Genomic DNA, 21,866 nt, shown 5'->3' on the forward strand with positions numbered 1-21,866 from the left:
ATGTCAGAATCTCTTGCCAAATATCTATCATTTGCTACCTCTTTCTTCCAAGTAGCTTAAGCCAACTTTATTATTTTTTCTTACATCTTTATTGGAGTATAATTGCTTTACAATGGTGTGTTAGTTTCTGCTGTATAACAAACTGAATCAGCTATACGTATACATATATCCCCATATCCCCTCCCTCTGGCGTCTCCCTCCCTCCCACCCTCCCTATCCCACCCCTCTAGGTGGTCACAAAGCACCGAGCTGATCTCCCTTGCTATGCAGCTGCTTCCCACTAGCTATCTATTTTATATTTGGTAGTGTATATATGTCGATGCTACTCTCTCACTTCATCCCAGCTTACCCTTCCCCCTCCTCGTGTCCTCAAGTCCATTCTCTCTGTCTGCATCTTTACTCCTGTCCTGCCCCTAGGTTCATCAGAACCTTTTTTTTTTTTTTAAGATTCCATATATATGTGTTAGCATACAGTATTTGTTTTTCTCTTTCTGACTTACTTCACTCTGTATGACAGACTCTAGGTCCATCCACCTCACTACAAATAACTCAATTTCGTTTCTTTTTATGGCTGAGTAATATTCCATTGTATATATGTGCCACATCTTCTTTATCCACTCACCTGTTGATGGACACTTAGGTTGGCTTAAGCCAACTTTAAAGGCGCTATCAGTAACCTGACAGCATCTGCCCTTGGTTGCTTCTCATTCACAAACTGAGTGCTTCTTTCACAGAACACTTCCATTGGTCCACCTCCCCTCTTAAAGGGACAGATCCATTCACTCATCAACAAACTTTTATTGAAGACATGCTAAGAAGCGCTGTGCTAGGAATAAAAAGCAAATAAGCTACCCTTCCTGAATAAGGAGGTGACAGTCTAGACGGGGCATCAGTCAATATACGTGAGAAGAGCTACAACAGAAGTCTGCACACACACAGGGAGAGAGAACAAGAGGCCATGAAGGAAAGACCGGAGAGTCCAAGAAGGGTTTTGTTTTTTTTGTTTTTTGTTTGTTTGTTTGTTTTGTTGGGTTTTTAAAATTTTTTTACTGGAGTATAGTTGATTTACAATGTTATGTTAGTTTCAGGTGTACAGCAAAGTGAATCAGTTATACATATACATATATCCACTCTTTTTTAGATTCTTTTCCCATATAGGCCATTACAGAGTACTGAGTAGAGTTCCCTGTGCTATACAGTAGGTCCTTATTGGTTATCTATTTTATATATAGTAGTGTGTATATGCCAATCCCAATCTCCCAATTTATCTCTCGCCCCTCTTTCCCTCTTGGTAACCATAAGTTTTTTTTCTACATCTGTGACTCTATTTCTGTTTTGTAAATAAGTTCATTTATACCATTATTTTAGATTCTACATATGAGAGATATCATATGATATTTGTCCTTTGCTGTCTGACTTATTTCACTTAGTATGATAATCTCTAGGTCCATCCATGTTGCTGCAAATGGCATTATTTCATTCTTTTTTAGGGCTGAGTAATATTCCATTGCATATATGTACCACATCTTCTTTAACCATTCCTTTGTCAATGGACATTTAGGTTGCTTCCATGTCCTGGCTATTGTAAACAGTGCTGCAATGAACATTGGGGTGCATGTACCTTTTCGAATTATGGTTTTCTCTGGATATATGCCCAGGAGTGGGATTGCTAGATCATACGGTAGCTGTACCAGTAAGGAACTTCCATACTGTTCTCCACAGTGGCTGCACTGATTTACACATTCCCACCAACAGTTGTAGGAGGGTTCCCTTTTCTCCACACCCTCTCCAGCATTTAGCTTGTAAATTTTTTATGATGGCCATTCTGACCGGTGTGAGGTGATACCTCATTGTAGTTTTGATTTGCATTTCTCTAAAAATTAGTGATGTTGAGCATCTTTTCATGTGCTTTTTGGCCATTTGTGTGTCTTCTTTGGAGGAATGTTTATTTAGATCTTCTGCCCATTTTTTGATTGGGTTGTTTTTTTGATATTGAGCTACATGAGCTGTTTGTATATTTTTGAGATTAATCCCTTGTCGGTCGCTTCATTTGCAAATACTATCTCCCATTCTGAGGATTGTCTTTTCATTTTGTTTAGGGTTTCCTTTGCTGTGCAAAAGCTTTTATGTTTAATTAGGTCCCATTTGTTTATTTTTGGTTTTATTTTCATTACTCTAGGAAGTGGATCAAAAAAGATCTTGCTGCGATTTATGTCAGCATGTTCTGCCTATGTTTTCCTCTAAGAGTTTTATAGTGTCTGGCCTTACGTTAGGTCTTTAATCCATTTTGAGTTTATTTTTGTGTATGGTGTTAGGGAGTGTTCTAATTTCATTCTTTTACATGTAGCTGTCCAGTTTTCCCAAGTACCACTTATTGAAAAGAGTGTCTTTTCTCCATTGTATGTTCTTGCAGGAAGGGTTTTGAGATGTTTCCTGACATACCCTGATTACCTAGAGATCAGCTACTTTCAGGAATGTATTACTTTTGGGAGAATTAATACTTGTCTTAGCTCAGTCATTGAAAGGGCTGCCACAGCAATGAAGGGATGGCAATTTCAAAACCATGGGGAAATCAGAGGAAGGAAACTAAGGAAAAAGGGCTCCATTTTACTTCCCTTCCACAAACATCTAACTCACTCAACCTCACACGGGCTTTCAGTGGAAGAAATTCATTGACTGATTCAGGATTAATCATGGCCAAACCATCTTGAAGGAACAATTCAGGTCGATGAGCATCATTTGGCTCTAAATATGCTTTTTTTCCCACTAGCCACTGTTAATTTCATATTTAATGGGGTTAGAACTGCCTGGAAAGGTCATTTGTGCTCTCAAATTTTCCATCTGTTTAAAAAAATTAAGCACTTCAGGAAGGGGAAAAGGCATAAGAAACAATCCTTGTCCTCAGAGAACTTCCAATCTCACTGAGGGAAATAAAGAATATACACTAACGTTATAACACAGCTTATTACAAATGCCACACAAGTGAAACGGCCAGTAAGAGTTCGGAAGTGCTCAGAGCAGAGGTGAGAGAGATCACTTTATTTTTTTCATATTTAGTTTTAATTACATTTGTCAGGTTGGGGTGGCCACGCCACGCAGCATGCAGGATCTCAGTTCCCCGACCAGGGATCAAACCCGCGCCCCCTGCAGTGGAAGCACAGAGCCTTGACCACTGGACCCCCCGGGAAGTCCCAGAGAGAGATCACTTTAGGTTTGGGGGTGGTATTTGTGTTTAGTCTTAAGCATGTATAATATTTTAAAATGCAGAATGGAGAAAAAAAGAATACTCCAAAAAGGAAGTGCATGGCACCCTCTAGGGCAGGAGTTTCTGGAACTATAAAGCTCATGGGTCACTGGCCTTTCAAAACTATTAGAGGGCACTAACTTCAGGGTTGCAACCTTTGTCTTGCCAAATTCCAGCATTTAAAGAACAATTACTATAATTAATTTATTCTAAAATGCCCTTTTAAAAAATCAGGATTATGTCTTACAGACATTGGCATCTTCCAATTGGTGACTGTGGGCACAGCAGTCTTGATGACATCACGGCCTCATTAATTTTTGTTTTTTGTGTTTTTTTTGGGTGAAGTAGAAAAGAATAGCTTTATTGCTTTGCCAGGCAAAACCACGTGTCCTCCAGCCTCATTAGTTTTTAGACTATCTTAACCAATTTAATCTGCTCATATTTCCCTTTTTATGAATGTACAAGAGTAATAGAAAGCAAAACTCTGTTTAAACAAGTCTAAAAGAGCTCTTTTAATACATATAAAATAAAAATTGTGATATGAAAGCATACTGTCATAGTCTAATGGGCAGTATCTTTCCTTTTCATCAGCACATAATAATGTATCTTACAACCAATGGCCTCTAGATTTGATGGAACGAGATATCGTCCAGTATCACCATCGTTCCACAAAAATAAAAGCATTTTAGTGCTGAACCCAGGAGGAACACAGACTCAGCATAAAGATTAAAATATCTTCTGCTATCCGCCCTTACTCACTGCACTGCGCCCACAGTGGCTTCTGCCACAGGTGTGAGATTCTGCCCTACTTACCAGCCTGTGACTACGTCATGGATGCTGGCAGAAGACACGAGATTCCTGGGCCAGAGACAAAGGACTTTATTACTCTTGGCAAAAGCAGCTGTCAGAGCTTCATGTTAGCACTCGTTCTATGTCTCCCAAATCCACAGAGCCTAGATGGACAACTGCACACGCAGTGGCTACATTACAGGAGAGGAACACTACACTTGAGGAATCGACTGCTTTTACAGTGAGCAGTAAACAAGCCAGCTCTCGGTCAGGGCTTGGCATTCTTGGCATATCCAGCAAAAACCTGCAGAGGTGCTCAGGGCCAATAGCAGATGGCCTTTCCCCAAAGCCTCCTGGCTAGTCCTTTAACACGTCAGGCCTTTGCAGTGGCTGTTCTCCTTGCCTGGAAAGCTCTTCTCCAGACGTTAGCAGGACTCCTCAATCTGTGCTCAAATGTCACCTTCACAGCAAGGCCCGTCCTGACCACCCTATGTACAATTCTTCCCTCCACTCCTGCCTCCCCCTATTTTATTATCCCACAGCACTTATCAACTACTAACCTGCATATATTGTACTTATTAATTATGTTTACATTTATTGTCTGTCTCTCCCCACATTTTACCCCTGGAATGTAAACTCCACAGCTGTAGAGCAGGCAGAATTCTCAGATGGCCCTAACGCACACACCCTGTGAACTCTCTCCCCTTGAGCAAGAGTGTAACCTGTAAATATGGGATATCACTCCCATGATTATGTTACATAGCAAAGGGGATGTGCTGATATAATTAAAGTTACTAAACAGCTGACTCTGAGTTAATAGAAAAAGAGATTATACACCTGGGCTTGACCTAATCACAAGAGCCACTTAAATCTGGGTCTGGAAATCAGAAACAGAAGTGAGAGATTCCACGCTGGAGAGGGCCTATTGAAGGGGCCACATGCCAGGGAAGGGAGGTTGGTCTCTAGAAACAGAGAATAACCCCCAGTTAACAGCCAGCAAGAAAGCAGACACCTCAGTCCTACAGTTGCAGTAAATGAAACCTGCCAACAACCGGAATAAGCCTGGAAGAGAACTCGGCCTCAGATGAGGTTGCAGACACAGCTGACATCTTGATTTCAACTATGTGAGACCCTGTGCAGAGAATCCACCTAAGCCCAGCCCAGGCTTCCGATCTAGAGGAATTGGGAGAGGATAAGTGGGTGCCTGTTTAAGCCATTAAATTTGTGTTCACTGGTTATACAACAACAGAAAACAGCAGTGCAGGGATTTGGGCCTATTTTACCTAGACCATGCCTAGCAAATTATAGGTACTTGATAAATATTTACTGAAGGAATTTAAGTGGGATTAATTTAGCCTTAGGAAAATCTTACTACATTCTCTTATTTTTCTCATGTTGCTTCAAACTTATGAAAACTTCTACTTTCTATAGACAAACAATTAATGAACTAGAGCCAGGGTTCTTCTGTTCAGAGGTGAGCTGTCTGAGGGTAAACAAAGGCTTTCCCCCAACTCTCTACAGTCAGGTGTTGCAAGGACCTCTGAGCCTTTCAGATAAGCTCAGTGTTTCAAGTCCCAACAAACTGCCAGGCAAACTCAAAGGCATCACAATAGCTCTAATTTTCCTAAACACAGAGGTGCTCTAGTTAAGAAAAGGAAAAGGCTGTCATCAGAAAGTTTAAGGTTACAACATAAACGAAGTCAGTGAAGGTTATCTATACTGTAAAAAATGACCTCTAATTTTATAATGGTATCCAGCATAAGCCATCCTCAAATATCCATTTTGCATGGTGTAAAGACATAGTCCAGGGACTTCCCTGGCGGTCCAGTGGTTAAGACTCTGTGCTTCCACTGCAGGGGGCACGGGTTCCATCCCTGGTTGGGGAACTAAGATTCTGCGTGCCAGGGGTCCCCAACCCCGGGGCCATGGACCACTAGCGGTCCATGGCCTGTTAGGAACCGGGCCACACGGCAGAAGGTGAGCGGAGGATGAGTGAGCGAAACTTCATCTGTATTTACAGGCGCTCCCCATCTCTCGCATGACCGCCTGAACTCTGCCTCCTGTCAGCATTATGGTGAGTTGTTTAACTATTTCATTACATATTACAATGTAATAATAATAGAGATAAAGTGCACAATAAATGTAATGCACTTGAATCATCCCAAAACCATCCCTCCACCCCGCCCCTGGTCCGTGGAAAAACTGTCTTCCACGCAACCGGTCCCTGGTGCCAAAAAGGTTGGGGACCGCTGCTGCATGCAGCGGGGTGTGGCCAAAAAAATTAATTACTCAATTAAAAAAAAAAAAGACATACTCCACTCTCCTAAATGGCCCAGTCTAGGCACTCATTCAGCAAACATGTATGAGCACCTACTATGTGCCAGATGCTGAGGACCAAGTGATGAGCAAAAGAATTTGTTATGTTTACTGTCTTAAAGGGAGACAAATATTAGACAGTTCCTAATGGCGTATATGAACATACACACACAGTACAAAAGTGCTGGCGAGATCAGTAAAGGGGGCTGTACCTTGAATTGGGGTCTCAGAGAAGGCCTGACGATGAGCAGGACTTACCAGTCACAGGGAGTCACAATAATAACCCACAGAATGAGGAAAAGGAAGACTGTCTAATGGCGTCGCTGTTAGGAGTCAATGAACAGGAATGCAAGGCACCTTATTCAGTGGCTGCCCCTTAAAAGTTGCTCGATACAACTCAATTCCCGGCTCACATGTACTCTCAGCTCCCAGAAAGACCTTGGAGGTGTCCCGAGAGCTCTTTTAAGGACTGTGCCCAGTTTTAATTTGCAAGAAACACAGAGAGCTATTTTGAATGCAGTGGTTTTAATTGGCAAGAAACACAGTGCCCTGCACAGTGTAAAAGCTCAAAAAATAGCTTTTAAAATTTATTTACTGAGGGCTTCCCTGGTGGCGCAGTGGTTGAGAATCTGCCTGCCAATGCAGGGGACATGGGTTTGAGCCCTGGTCTGGGAAGATCCCACATGCCGCGACAGTGAGAGGCCCGCGCACCGCGATGAAGAGTGGCCCCCACTTGCCGCAACTAGAGAAAGCCCTCGCACAGAAACGAAGACCCAACACAGCCATAAATAAATAAATAATAAATAATTTCAAAAGTGATGAAATTAAACATTAAAAAATACATATATATATGTGAAATATCCTTTCAGTTTAAAAAAAAAAATTTATTTACTGATGTTTACAACCCTGATGGTGCTTGACGATATCTAGGTAACATTCCTGCTCCATGAGTTACTTCTGACCTGTGAATTCAAGCACCCCCAGTGCTGGGTGCTGGGATGGGGATGCCCCAGGGTGAACCGGGGACACAGACAGCCCTGTCACAGCCTTTTAAACACCTGACATGCTGTATATGTGTTTATTGTCTGTCTCTTCCCACTACAATGTAAGAGCCACGAGGACAGGAATCTGTGCCTGTTGTGTTTGTTCACTGCTGTATTCCTGGCACCTAGAAAAATGCATCAACGTAAGCACTCGATCAATATTTAACTGAATGAATGACCAACGCTCCTTTTATGGTGTTTTTAGTGTTTTGTTTTGTTTTTTTTAACCTTTGGAGTCAAGTGATAGAGGCAGGAGAAATGTTGTATTCAGGCGCACAGAGAAGGGAATTGCTTCCTTCAGGTTTCTCCCCTCTATTCTGGCCGTTTGCTTGGCTGCCTCTCTGTAGGAGAATTGTACAGCCCTCCCCGTTGCCCCGGGACATACAAGGACTCACAGAGGCAGAGTGTACCCTCCCCCACCATCACCCCGTTCCCGGGGTTGGTTGCATGGCTGCTTTGCACCCAGAACGTGAGCACATAAGGAAAGTAAGAAACACGCCGCATCCTAGCAGGGATCTGAGAGTGAGGGTGTGGTGGGCTCTGTGTCCTGCTCTTTCCTCTTGCTCAGGAAAACAGCCTGCTCCATATGTGCGCTGCTCCTTCAGGTTGGACCCCAGACTTAAAGACTCCTCCTGGGTGTTCCCTGGCAGTGCAATGGTTAGGACTCGGCACTTTCACTGCCGGGATCCCACAAGCCATGAGGGACGGCCAAAAATAATAATAATAATAAATTTAAAAAATAAAGACCCCGCCCAACCATAGCCAACATGTAATGTGAGTGAGACACAGATGGCATTCTTGTAGGCCACTGAAATTTCTTACTGCAGCAAAGCTAATACACCCATCGTTAACTATCTGAGGGAGTGAGAATTAAAGGCAGGTGGGCAAACGAGAAAATTTAGGAAAACTGCCTACAAAAACTCACCAGAGAAGAAATAAAGATGATGTCTCAAATTACAATTTAAGTAAATGGGAAAATGAATCCAGTTACAAAAATTAATTTATACACAGTTCTCAGGAACTATCTTATACAGAAGTCTACATGCCCACACTTTATTAAAATACTTTAAGAATATGAGAAAGTCAAACCTTGAAATGAACTGAAGAAGGTTACAATGTTGGGATGTTTCATCTTCGCCAGAAGAATGACTTCTTTCTTTGAAGCTTCTTTTTCTTGGATGGGCATCTAAATTATATTAAGAGACAGAGTAGTCTGTAAAGATAATTCGCTTTCAAGGAATGCTTTTTACTCACTGTCATCGAAAATTCTCCAGGATTTCACCGGCTTTTAATGGCACTTCTGCAACAGATCTCTCAACAGCAGGAAATGACATTTCTAGAATTAGAGTGTCCTATATCTAGTCAATGGTTTGTCAATGACAATCAGAAACAAGAAAATAAGTATTTCTGGTGAAGTTCTGCTGTATTAAAATTTCCGCTGGATTGGTGTACTGTGTCAATTATTTAGTCATCTGGAGGATGACTCCAGATTATTATTTAAATATTTATTTAAATATTTAAATTTAAATATTTATTTAAATATTATTTAATTATTTTAATATTTATCTTTCAGCAACAAAGGAATTTGTAAAAAAAAAAAAACAAAATGCAATGTTCCAGCAGCAATCACTGCTGAGAAGAAACAAATGAAATCTAAAAAAAGTAAAATGTCATATATCACATAAATCAGACTGGTAAAGTTCTATGTTAAGATTACTACGTTTTTCATTTTCAAATAAAATGTCTCTCGTGACTTCATTTTAGATTTGATGTATTTTCTTTTCTTTTTAAAAAACTAATTTGCTTTTATTATTGCTTTTCCTTCCAGTTTTACTGAGATATAACTGACATACAGCAGTGTATACATTTAACGTGTACAGCATATAATTTGACTCACACCGTGAAATGATCATCACGATAAGTTTAGTGAACATCCATCATCTCATATAGATACAAAATTAAAGAAATAGAAAAAACATTTTTTCCTTGTGATGAGAACTCTTAGGATTTACTCAACAACTTTCATGTATAACATCAGCAGTGTTAATTCTATTTATCATGTTGTACGTTACATCCCTAGTATTTATTTATCTTGTAATGGGAAGTTTGTACTTTTTGACCACCTTCAACCAATTCTCCCTTCCCATACCACCTGCCTGTGGTAACCACAATTCTGATCTTTTTTTCTGAGTTTGTTTTTGAAGTAAAATTCAAAAACTACAACACTATGTCATTTTCCATCATACAACACAGTGATTTAAAATTTCTGTGCATTTCAAAGTGATCACCAAGATAAGTCTAGTTACCATCTGTCACCATACAAAGATATTAAGTATTGACTATGTTCCCCACACTGTACATTTCATACCCATAACTCATTTATTTTGCAACTGGAGGCTTGTACCCCTTAATCTGCCTTACCTATTTCTCTCCTCCCCTCACTCCCTGATGTATTTTCTTATTATTCTATTTATCATCTATGGACAATATTTTTCAAATGTTTTGGTGCCACTGGCAGTGGCCACACCTCATTTCTGCCTTTTCTTCCTCATTCTTGACACTTTGTCATTTCTACACTGACTTCTGGCCCGGCTGCCCCACCCTTCTGGCCTCCATGGGTCACTGGTCCTCTCCACAGTTCCCTCTGTAATGACCTTCAACATTTGGCCCACAGGTAATGTGTGAGTTCCCAAATTTCTCATCCTCATTTAAATTTGAAAGTTTTTTAAAAAATTAATATTCTCCATCCCAGCTTTACTGCCTCCTAGCTATGTATCCTTCAGTAAATTATTTAAATCTTCTAAGCTTCAGTATCTTTCCCCCCACTTTAAATTGCATAATTGGTACATATGAGTTTCAAAATAAAAATAACTGAAATACGCTACCAGAATAGACTTAGCTACTTAACTACTTTAATTTATAACTACTGTTTTTTTCAAAAGACTATTATAAACGAAATTGAAAGGCAAACATAGGGAGATAAGTGTATTTTTATAGTTAGGTAAAAATACTGGCAATATATATGACAAAGATTTTTTGTATTTATAACATATAAGGATTCTGGCAAGTAAGAAAAAAAGGCAAATATGCCAATAGAAATATGGGAAAATACATGCCTAGGCAACTCTCAAAAAAATAAAAGAAATTAAAAATGGCTCAGAAACAGTAAAAAATATTCAACCTCACTCAGTAATCAAAAGAAGACTAAAACAAAATTTAATATGTTTCATCTGTGAAATTGGCAAAGACAAAAAGAATGTTCATACCCACAGTTAACCAGAAAGCAGCAAAATGGCACTCATATACTTCTGGTGTAAGTATATAAATTGGTAAAATCTTTCTAGGAAAACAATTTTACAGTGTCTAATAAGAGCCTTTAAAATGCTCCTATTTTTAACTTATTAATTCTTCTAGAAATTTATCCAAAGAAAATAATCAGAAATGTGCCCAAGGGTTCTCATACAAAAGCCTTCATTACAGTGTTTTACTATTAGTTTTTAATTAAGAATATACACTAGTGATTTGAAAACATATTTTAAGCCAGATAGAAGTAAATAAGATGAAAGTAAAACTTCCCCTTTTCCTCCCCACCCATCCCATGAATTCCTATTCCTTAGGAGTAATTGCTGCTAATTGTTAGACCTTTTTATTTAATGCACATATAGGTAAACACACATACACAGTTTGTTTAAGAAAAGATGACTCTTCTACGTGTTAAATGTTATTTAATCATAGCAAAAAAATCAAACAACATAACTCTCTGAAAATAGAAAAAGAGTTAGATAAATGATGGTATTTTTAACCTAATGTCACACTAGGCGGTCATCAAAAATCCAGGGAAGCACTGGCTGGAAGAGCAGAGGAAAAGGTAGAAGGATTTGCTGGTCACTGCGCCTTGTTGAGCAAATTACTTAACCTCATTGAGCCTCAGCCCTTTCACCTAAACCGTGAGGGTAATGAGATCTACCTCTAGAGTTGTTGTGAAGATTAACTTGACTAATATATGTAAAACACCTGGGATAACATGAGGTCTGCTAGGCACCCACTATTACTATAAACAATGAATGATATTATATGAGAACATTTTATTATATGAAAACATTGAATGACATGAGAAAATATTCACAATATACTAAGGGTAAAAAGCTGCTATAAAAGAGTATATCCACCATGACATCAATCATCTAATATATTCTAATAACTTACAAGGTACATTTATGCATTAAAAATAGCCTGGGGAGAAGTTCACCATAATGTTAATAGTGATGAAGAGAGAGGTTAAAAGTGATTTTCATTTTCCTCTGGATAGCCTTATTTTTCCCTACAGTTTTTTTCAAACTTTCTTCAACGAACATTTTAATTTTTATAATCAAGAAAAGATACAATGCATTTTTGAAGGCAAGAAATAAAAGAATATGCTTGATAATTGTAGGATGATGAGAGAAAATATAGAGCTTTTTGGTACCTGTAAGAAAATAAGCAATTTAAGTTCTGGGGTCTAGAGTTCGCTTCGTGGAGAGGTGCTGGAGAGCTGAGAAGAAATGTAAATTTCTCTGGATAAGAAGTAATGAAAAAGTACATTAGAATAGAAAGAAAAAAATAAGTAATAAATGTTAATACTGTGATGTATTAATACAAATACAAATGTTAGGACTACAAATTAATACAAATTAATTGTAATTATTGTATTGTAATTGTAATTATTGTATTAATTAATACAAATTAATACAATACAAATGTTGTTAGGCAAATCTGATAACACAAAGAGATACGGGAAAGCAACAATAACGAGGCCCAATAGAAATTCTACTTATTTATGGCATGGAGACTAGGGTGGCTCATGAAGTAAAAGAATGAAAAAATTCACTGCTCTATTAGAAATATACAGTCAGGGGCTTCCCTGGTGGCGCAGTGGTTGAGAATCTGCCTGCCAATGCAGGCGACACGGGTTCGAGCCCTGGTCTGGGAAGATCCCACATGCCGCGGAGCGACTAGGCCCGTGAGCCACAATTACTGAGCCTGTGCGTCTGGAGCCTGTGCTCCGCAACAAGAGGGGCCGTGATAGTGAGAGGCCCGCGCACCGCGATGAAGAGTGGCCCCCACTTGCTGCAACTAGAGAAAGCCCTCGCACAGAAACGAAGACCCAACACAGCCATAAATAAATAAATAAATAAATAAAATTTAAAAAAATAATAATAAAATAAAGCAAATAATTTAAAAAGAAAAGAAAAGAAATATAGTTTTTTATTATCTATACTAAAGAATGGGAGAGACTCTATGAAATGCATTAATATATATTTTTATAGAGGATTCACCTCCCACATAATTTTTTCTTTACTCAGAATTTAAACGGTTTTATAATTCCTAAATATGTACCAGCTTAACAACAGAGCTAGAAGGCCTGAAAGTATCTAAGCATTGAATTATTTATCCAATAAGAATTTATTGACCCGCTACTGGTGCAAAGAATTCTTAGCTGCTGTGTGGAATACCAAGATGCAAAAGACATGGATTCTGCCTGCATAGAATATACAGTTTAATAAGGAGGAGAAGGCACAAAATAAACAGCTAAAGCACAGCAAAGTAGACAGCAATCAGTACCATAACAGCAGTACGGATAAAAAGCTATGGAGTTTACAGAGAAAGAGAGGTTACTTAGATTTGGAAGGTTCTACAAGGTGTCCTGAGTCTCAGCCCTGAACAAGTGGGATCTTGATGCTTGGATGGGCAGGCAAAGACCTTTTGGGAAGAAAGAGCCCCTCGGGTGAGCACAGAGGCTGCGGTGCAAAGGATCTGCATGTGGCAAAAAGGAAGAGTATGTGAGGGGAGGTTGAAAATGGAATTTGGGAACAAATCAGAGAGGGGTGTCAAAACTAATCTGAAGAGTGAAATGATATAAAAGTACAAGGCAAAAATTACTCATAATCCCACATTCCACCTCGATAATAATGTAGTAAGTAGGTCTTTCCTATATGTATGGGCAGATATGTGTGGGAATATACATACCTATAGAGAGAGATAATGCATATATTTTTACAAAGATTGCATCATTCTACACATACTATCTTCTTAATTAGCAAAAGTTATGATACTTCTCATGTCAATACTTTGACTACAACATGATTTTGACGAACAGCTTAGTCTTTCACAAATTACTTAACCAATCCCCAACTGTTGGACATTTAGGTTGTTTGCTGACTGTCTGCACATTTCTGGGTATTTCCTTGGAATACAATCCCAGAAGGAGAACTACTAGATCCTAGGATGCATACTTTTTTTTTCTTTTCTTTTTCAAGATGAAGATAGCTTTTTCTGCTTATACAAATAATACAATTCTTAATTTTAAAAACATAACATATGCTTCATATTAAAAATTCTGACCATGCAGAAAGAAATGATAGAGGTGAAATCCCACCAATCAGCAATAACCACTGTTAATGTTGTGTGTGCATGTGTGTGTGTGTGTGTGTGTGTGACATTAACAGTACATACATATATACACATAACTTTTTTTGGCCTGATTTTTTTTCATCTTTACAACGTATTTCGTACCTTACTCCTCGTCAGTAATACAAACAGGGCATGGATCCTTCTAAGGCTTTGATACGTATTGATAAATTTCCCTCAGGATGACTTACCTTCCTATCAGCAGAGTAAGAGAGTGCCCACTTCCTCCACTTTTATATTCTTTTCAATCCTTTCCAATTGTATCAGCAAAAAGTGATATAAATCAATAGATTTATTTTACTTTTCTTAGTTTTGTAATGAGTTTGAAATTTGTATATGACTTCTTCAGTTATAATTTTTTTTTCTTTTTAAGATTTATAAAAGGCTTGCACAGGGAATTCCCTGGCAGTCCACTGGTTAGGACTCCATGCTCTCACTGCCAAGGGCCTGGGTTTGATCCCTGTTGGAGGAACTGAGATCCCACATGCTGCACCGTGTGGCCAAAAAAAAAAAAAAAAAAAAGCTAGCACACTTTAGTCCACACTTGCAAGTATTTTGGGCATTCTGTCAGTTTTCTTTCCATTTATTCATGATGGTTTTCCATCATTCAGAAGTTTTATATTTTAGTGTAGTCAAAGATGACGATGCATCTAGCCATCTTTTCCTTTATGACTTCTGTCCCAGTGAAGGTTTGGGAACCTGGGGGGAGAATTCCCAAGATTTTGTTACATGAGAGCTGGAACCATGAGAAAAGTACTGAAGTGATCCAAGTAACCCAGGCCACTGACAAAAGGAATGAAACAAATTCAAGGGAGAGAAAGAGTCAACCGCATTTAGCAAGTAATTGGATGGGGAGAGAGAAAAAACTCACCGATGACCCCAAGGTTTTGAGCCTGGATATCATAAAAATACTGGTGTCATTAACACAGAGCTGCACAGAGTGGGTGACCTGGATCTGCTTAGAACAGTGAGAAATTTCTACTTTGGGGTACAATTGCATTAGCTAGCTTCCAAGATGGTCCTCAACACCCCTCACTCTGAATTCTTAATGCCCAGAAACTGTGAGATAATAAATGTCTATTATTTAAGCCACTAAGTTTGGGGTAATATGTTACACAGCAGTAGATTACTCATACAGATACTACCTGAAGATATCTAGCTGGCTAATGAAATGCACAACTAGGGCTCTGGAAGATACCAAGGCTGGACAGAGTTTTAAGAGTGATCTGTTTAGTGGTAAAGATTGAAGGGAGGTGACTGTCAGGTAACAGTACACAGAAAGAGAGTCGGCAAAGGATAGGTGGTCGGGGACATACGGAGGGTGAGGAGACAGAGAGGCCAGAGAAAGAGCAGTCAGATAAACAAAAGAGAGTAAGAGAATAAGGTCGTGGAAGGAAGCTCTGACAGGCCACCGGACTAAGAGGACATTAGCAGAAGTATGCGGTGGATCCATGAAAAGGGACCTGTATTGGTAAATAAAGCATTCGCCCTGAAGCTAATCATCTACACCTGAGTTTTAATGTAAGTTTGGGAGGTCCTTTTATTTTTCCCCAATTTTTTTTTTTTTTTTTTTTTGGCTATGCTGCACGGCTTGCGGGATCTTAGTTCCCCCACTAGGGATTGAACCCAGGCCCCTTCAGTGAAAGCACCCATTCCTAACCACTGAACTGCCAGGGAAGTCCCTATTTTTTCCCAATTATTAAAAATTATGGTAAAATATATACAACATAAAATTTATACCATTTTAACCATTTTTAAGTGTATAGTTCAGTGGCACTAAGTACATTCACATAAGTGCAACTTGATTTATCCATTTTGTACCCATTTTGTATGGAAGTTTTTCTGCTCCTCTCACTGATAAATCCTCCAGAAGGCAACCAACGAGACTTGCCTTAACATGTATTCTTGCCCATAATGGACACTATTATCCCCATATATCCGAAACGAACACAGCCACTAGAGAGGGTAACATAAACACAAACCAAGGGGAATTTAGCAAAAATGATTCCTCTTAAATTAAATATATTTAATTATTCTCCAAAACCATTAGACTAACAATAACATATGGTTTTCCTCCATTCCTTCAATGCATTCAGTACATATTTTCGAGTACCTATTATGTGCCAGGCACTGTTCTGCATGGGGAAGGAGATAGACAAGAAATAAGTGAGCAGAGTAATTCAAGATCATTAAATGCTACTAAGAAAATAAACCAGGGTGGTGTGATAAGGAGTGATTGAAGTCAGGGACCTACCTTGGCTAGGATGCTTGGGGAAGGTCTCCTTGTGGAGGTGACCTGAATTTGGAGAGGCAGTCAGAGGAAGCGCATGGCAAAACAGAGGAACTAGAGCAACGGAGGAGGGGGCATCTCATAGACATGCCATAGGATATAAAAAAAAAGATGTTATCACTATAAGGTGTACCATAGGAGCCAGGGCGAGAACATCTTTTTCTCTTTTCCTTTTTTTCTTTCTTTTCTTTTTTAAAAATAAGATCACTGGGGACTACCCTGGCAGTCCAGTGGTTGAGACTCCCTGCTTCCCCAGCAGGGGCATGGGTTCCATTCCTGGTTGGGGAACTAAGATCCCGCATGCCGCATGGCTCGGCCAAAAAAAAAATAAAAACAAAATTTAAAAATAAAAATGAAAATAAGATCATTGGTTGCTGTTTGGACAATGGACTTAGAAGACTGAACAAACAAAAGTCAACTCACTCATACTTGTAAAAAAAAAAAGATGTGTTACCTTGACAAACTGGATTAAAAGCCAGATGAATATACCGCTAAAAATGAACAGGAATTTTAACTTAACTTTACCTTTTCAAAATTGATCTCTTTTATAACACAGTGCTTGCTATCTGATTTCCCTTTGGCCAGGTATGCTTTCCCAAAGGCACCTTCCCCAATGGCCTTAATCACGTCATATTTATCCATGGTCTCCAATGCATGGAGTTACCTGAAATGAGAGCAATGAAATTTTATTGCACACTTTTCATAAATATGAACAAACTCAGAAAACTGACCACTACAACGAAAGAGAACTCATTTTGCTAAAACTTTCATTCTAATTTCGCCAAGACTGAATCAAATAACTTTCCTTGTGGCCACAGGTAACAACCAAAGTGAGACAGAGCTTAGTCAGCTCCAAGGTCAGACTTGGGCTGCAGCTCAACTTTGATACACCCTAGTGTTGTCATCTCGGGCAAGTAACTTAATTCGTAAAACCTCTCTTTCCTAATTTCTGAAATGGAAATAACAATACCTGTTTTTCAAGATTGTTCTGAGAAAGAAAAATATAATATCCCCGTCTGGGCACCTCTAGGCAGCAGGACTTGTCCTTCTGCTTGTGTGGTTTTACAGTCCAGCCTTTCTCAGTGGGGCGTTACTGCCCCCTAGGGGACATTTTGGAAACTTACGGAGTTTTTTTTCTGTTCGCAGAGATGGAGAGGCAGGCACGACGGCTTTTAGAAGCCATTGGGGCCTGAGATACTAAGATTCTGCGATGCTAGGGACGGTCCCGCACAGTAAAGGATTTTCCAGCGCCCCTACAACCTTAAAAAGTCTCCGCACACATTCATGTGCTTGGAAAAATCCGTTTATAATTATCTGAGGCTACAACCAAACTATTTTACATCTAAATACAAAGTATATTTTGCACAGTTTTAATTAACACTGAATTTTCGAGGAATGCAACTAATGTAAATCAAGGCTTGACTGCACCTTGTTCGGAACTTTACCAGGAACTGTTCACCGTTTTGGAAAATCACTCCCCCACTGGCCACGCTGCTCCTGGTAGCTGAGACCTAAAAGTTTGCAGCTGTCCTTATCAGGTGACTCCCTGCTACTTCACTACTTCTTCCAGTACTATAGTAGTACCAAGAATTTACAGATTGAAATATAGACTTTATAATAAAGAGAGTCACTGTGGCATTTAGATTCGTCTGATCAGATTCGGTATGGCAGGAGGGTGTGTAAGGCCAGAGTATACAAGGGCCCCATCCAAGACCTACCCAGTCAGAATCTCCAGTTAAAAGGTCTAACATTCCCTTTGGTGCCTAAGCTCCTTTGATTTGGGTTTGTCACCCTCAGCCCAGGGTCCTGGCTTCTCGAGAGGGGAAGGTGAATTCTCCGGGGCTAGTAAACGGTGTGGTCCCTTCCTCTCTACCATTTCTTTGGAAACACGGTGCTTGTAACACAGGTACACCCTCAATAGCCCGTGGGCAAAAAACGGGCCAGTAATTCCCAGTGGGGTTGTTTCTGAACTGTCTTGGGCAGGTCCTGGCGGCCCAGCACTTGCCTCCGACCACTTGCCACCTCTCTGGAAGCTACGCGGCCGGGCGGCCCTCGGCCAGCCGCCAGCCTCCGGGGCTTTGGGTAAACTGCTCCACTGCATTTCCCCGTTATATTCAATACTACAGTTAGGGCATCATGCTGATTTTTTAAACCTGAGTGAGCAGGCAGGTTATGTTTTTGAGTAATCTGTGTCAGTGCAGGAAGGGGGGACGATTAGGTGGGATGGGGCTGGAAGCCAGCTCTGCAGCCAGGGAAGGCTTGGGGACACTGGTGGGCCGGGTTTTGAGGGAGGCGCTGGCGGAATCGGAACTCGAGGGCACCTGCGCAGGAACTGAGGGACCGCGACGCTCCCGCCCAAGAAGCACCAGCGGGTGGAAGCCCCTAAGTTTCGGGGAAAAAATCCTTCTCCCGTAGAAACACTCTCCGGGAGGCGGCCGGCGGGAAGTCGGCAGAACTCCCGCGGGGGCCAGGAGCTGGGTGCGCCGCGCGTTGCCATGGAGACCGACGCGGCCCGGGACCGGAGACCGCCGTTCTGCAGCTCGCGTTTTCCCGGGCGGGGGCTCCACCCTTTCCCCGGGGCTCCCGGAGGCCCTGGGGGCAGCTCCGGGTTCCGACTGAGGGCGCCACTCACAGCATACCTGCTCCGCCGGCTCCGCAGGGCCAGAGTAGTGTCCCGTGTGGGTCCGGGTTCCAGACGCCTCTGCGCCCGCTGGCGGCCGGGGCGGAGCCGCGCTAGGTAAGGTGGGCGGGGCGCGGGGCCAGAGCGGCGAGAAGACGGGTCCACACAGTCCACCCGGAAGAGGGGTGGGGGCCGGCCGCGGAGTTTGGTGACCTGGCCGCGTCACCTCCGTCGCCTTAGGTCGGGACTCCTCTGCTTACACTCGACAAGCATTCCGCTCCCGCTCCCCGTTCTTGCTTACGGTGTACCAGAGGCTTTGCATATATTCTTTTTATTCCTTGCGACAACCGAGTCAGGTAGTAGTTGCCCAGTTTTACAGCTGAGCTGGACTGAGAAAGAGTTTCTCGTGCACTGTCTCAAATACTGTCAAGAGATGGAGACTGGAACGGAGCCCTGCTCTTTTGGCCACAGCTGGCGGCCTCCCATGGGGTCCTCTTATAAAACGGGCTAGGCTTCCCTGGTGGCGCAGTGGTTGAGAATCTGCCTGCCAATGCAGGCGACACGGGTTCGAGCCCTGGTCTGGGAAGATCCCACATGCCGCGGAGCGACTAGGCCCGTGTGCCACAGTTACTGAGCCTGCGCGTCTGGAGCCTGTGCTCCGCAACAAGAGAGGCCGCGATAGTGAGAGGCCCGCGCACCGCGATGAAGAGTGGCCCCCACTTGCCGCAACTAGAGAAAGCCCTCGCACAGAAACGAAGACCCAACACAGCCATAAATAAATAAATAAATTAATTAATTAATTAAAAACAAAAAAACAAAAAAAAACGGGCTACTGCCCAGTGGTCTGCAAACATGCTCTCTCACCGTCTCCCCATCGCCCCCTACCCATTCCCACTGCACATCAAGCTGCCGTCAGAAACGTTTCATTACATGTTTAAGCAGTTGAAAGGATGTAATTTCCAGCAATTATAAATATTGACACAAGTAAAACATAACCAATGGAATCTAAATACCACGGCAATTTGAAACCCACCGTATCTATTTTAAAAAAAAGAAAGAAAGCGCTCCTTTAAGAATTAGAAAGTTTACGTCATTCCTTTCTCTCCTTGAACTCATATCTCCATACGTACTGTTTTTCATGATTCAAAATCTTACCCATCACCCTATCATATCAATGGAAATTAATTTCTATTTCCTAATAGGCTTTTTAAAATTCATTAAAATTACTAGTAGTATACAACTGATCCAAATAAATCACGAACTGATATTTATTAAATATAAAAAGTAACATAGTATTGGAAATTTCTCTCTTAAAGACCTGAATGGGCTCTCCTCTTCTTCTCCCCAATTAGCTCAATTAGTATCCACAGATAACGCTTTTTGCTGGAACAAAGTTCAACATTGAGTCTGCCCATGAAAAATTAATCAATAGTCAATCTAAGAAAGAAGTGGAGAATTTTATTTGAGCCAACCTGAGGATTATAACCCAGGGGACAGTCTTTCAGAAAGCTCTGAGGATTGTTCCGCCCAAAGCACAATTACATAAGTTTTCAAGACAAAAGGTTATATTGTACATCAAAGTAACATACTGACAGTTTACACAGTCCAGCAAGGTGAGTAGTGGGTCGTGACCCCTTACAGGATTAAGAAAGAAACGTTATCCCCTGAGGAGTTACCTTGCTGACACCAAGAGAAAATTGCTGTTTGGGGGGGGGTGCCGGTTGTTTTTTTGTGTTTTTTGGTGAGCAGGCATTTCTGTGTCTTCTAAGGGGGTCTAGCTAATGTATAATGCACATGCACAATGCACACTAAAAAGGGGTAGCGGTAGAAACCGACAGAAAATTTTGTTTAAAAAATTTTCTTGTCCTGTCTTAAAAATAATTTTATTTCATCAAACCTCTTTTTTTTAATCTCTTTTTTTTAAAGCTGTAAGTGCTGAAAAACCTTATTCATGTAAGTAAGTAAATGGAATTGGAAGTTTTGTTAAAAGTGACCCTCAATTCTTGCCTAGTTGTACGTCAAGAATTATATAGTAATCTATCACTAAAATTGGTTTCTAATCATCCATTAGAGTCTCTTGAAATTGTTATAAGCAAAACCCTGCAAACCATCTGACTTTCAGAAGGATTTGTCATCCCATCAAGATTCATTCAATCTCTCAGTAACTATACATAGTTTCAAGTTCCCTGTGTGGGTTGGTTTGGAAATGTTTCCACCCTGGGGCAGTGCTAAGATTTGAGATGTCTAAGAGGTATCAGATACAGTATTTATGGAAGCCGAGTACCTGGCAATATCCTCTCCACTTGAGAATAGGCTGGATTTAGTGACTCAGAGTGACTAGAACGTGGAAACGTAAAATTAGGAACTTACAGCAGAGACCCCGGCAGACACTGCCTGAGCCAAGAGATCAAGGTTAACAACATCAGTAACGTCGTGAGGAGATGGCACACCCCTGACAGGATGTCTTGGGAAGGGCACTTCACGTCTGTGGTATTCAAACACTCATGCTCAGTCCCATCATGAGAAAAACATAAGACAATCCCAAATTGAGGGACATTTTACCAAACATCTAACCAGTACGCCTCAAAAATGTCAGGGTTCTGAAAAATAAGGGAAGATGGAGAGACTCAGGGACCAGAGGAGACTAAGGATGACCAAATGTTTTGAGTATAAATAATGGGGGATGGGAGCGGGGGCGGTGAAGGCTATAACACAGTTTTTGTATGTTAAGATTTTTAAAAAATGTTTAACTCTTTAAAAGACGTACGTAGTCCACATTTCAGCAGACCTTTATTAATGATCCTACTGGAGTCTCACAACTATTTCCCCCTTTTGTTTATTTGAGCATCATTCCCTATACCAGGCCAGGCTTATGCTGTTCCCACACTTGCCCCTGTGGGATCCCCTTCGAAGAGCCAGTTTCTTTAGTAAAATAGTCTCCCTTCACTAAAGCATCACAGCATGAAATGACAGGCCTCGGCACATGTGGGTCACGGTGACCCAGACGTGTTGGGGTCCTGCCTGCCATTAGTTCCACAACACTGGTTTCTGCTACTTCCTGTACGGACTTCTCACCTTTGGCCCCATTCCTTTCTCATATACAGGACCACCAACTTC

The 21,866-nt window shown here is 40.9% G+C and overlaps 1 protein-coding gene across 2 annotated transcripts in view; it reads right to left on the reverse strand.

The window, feature by feature from the left end:
- NEK5 (NIMA related kinase 5) overlaps positions 1–18,854 on the reverse strand; it is a 70,487-nt gene extending 51,633 nt beyond the window's left edge. For both annotated transcript variants that reach the window (XM_061170633.1, XM_061170634.1), the window contains exons 1-3: positions 18,769–18,854; positions 16,655–16,793; positions 8,482–8,578 (exon numbers count right to left, since the gene is read on the reverse strand). In XM_061170633.1, coding sequence (XP_061026616.1) covers positions 8,482–8,578; positions 16,655–16,771 — 214 coding nt within the window. In that variant the 5' untranslated portion in view covers positions 16,772–16,793; positions 18,769–18,854. The remainder of the gene's footprint in view (positions 1–8,481; positions 8,579–16,654; positions 16,794–18,768) is intronic.
- Positions 18,855–21,866: the final 3,012 nt, after the last annotated feature.

The sequence above is a fragment of the Eubalaena glacialis genome, chromosome 16 (genome assembly GCF_028564815.1).
Source record: "Eubalaena glacialis isolate mEubGla1 chromosome 16, mEubGla1.1.hap2.+ XY, whole genome shotgun sequence".
NCBI classification, from domain to species: domain Eukaryota; kingdom Metazoa; phylum Chordata; class Mammalia; order Artiodactyla; family Balaenidae; genus Eubalaena; species Eubalaena glacialis.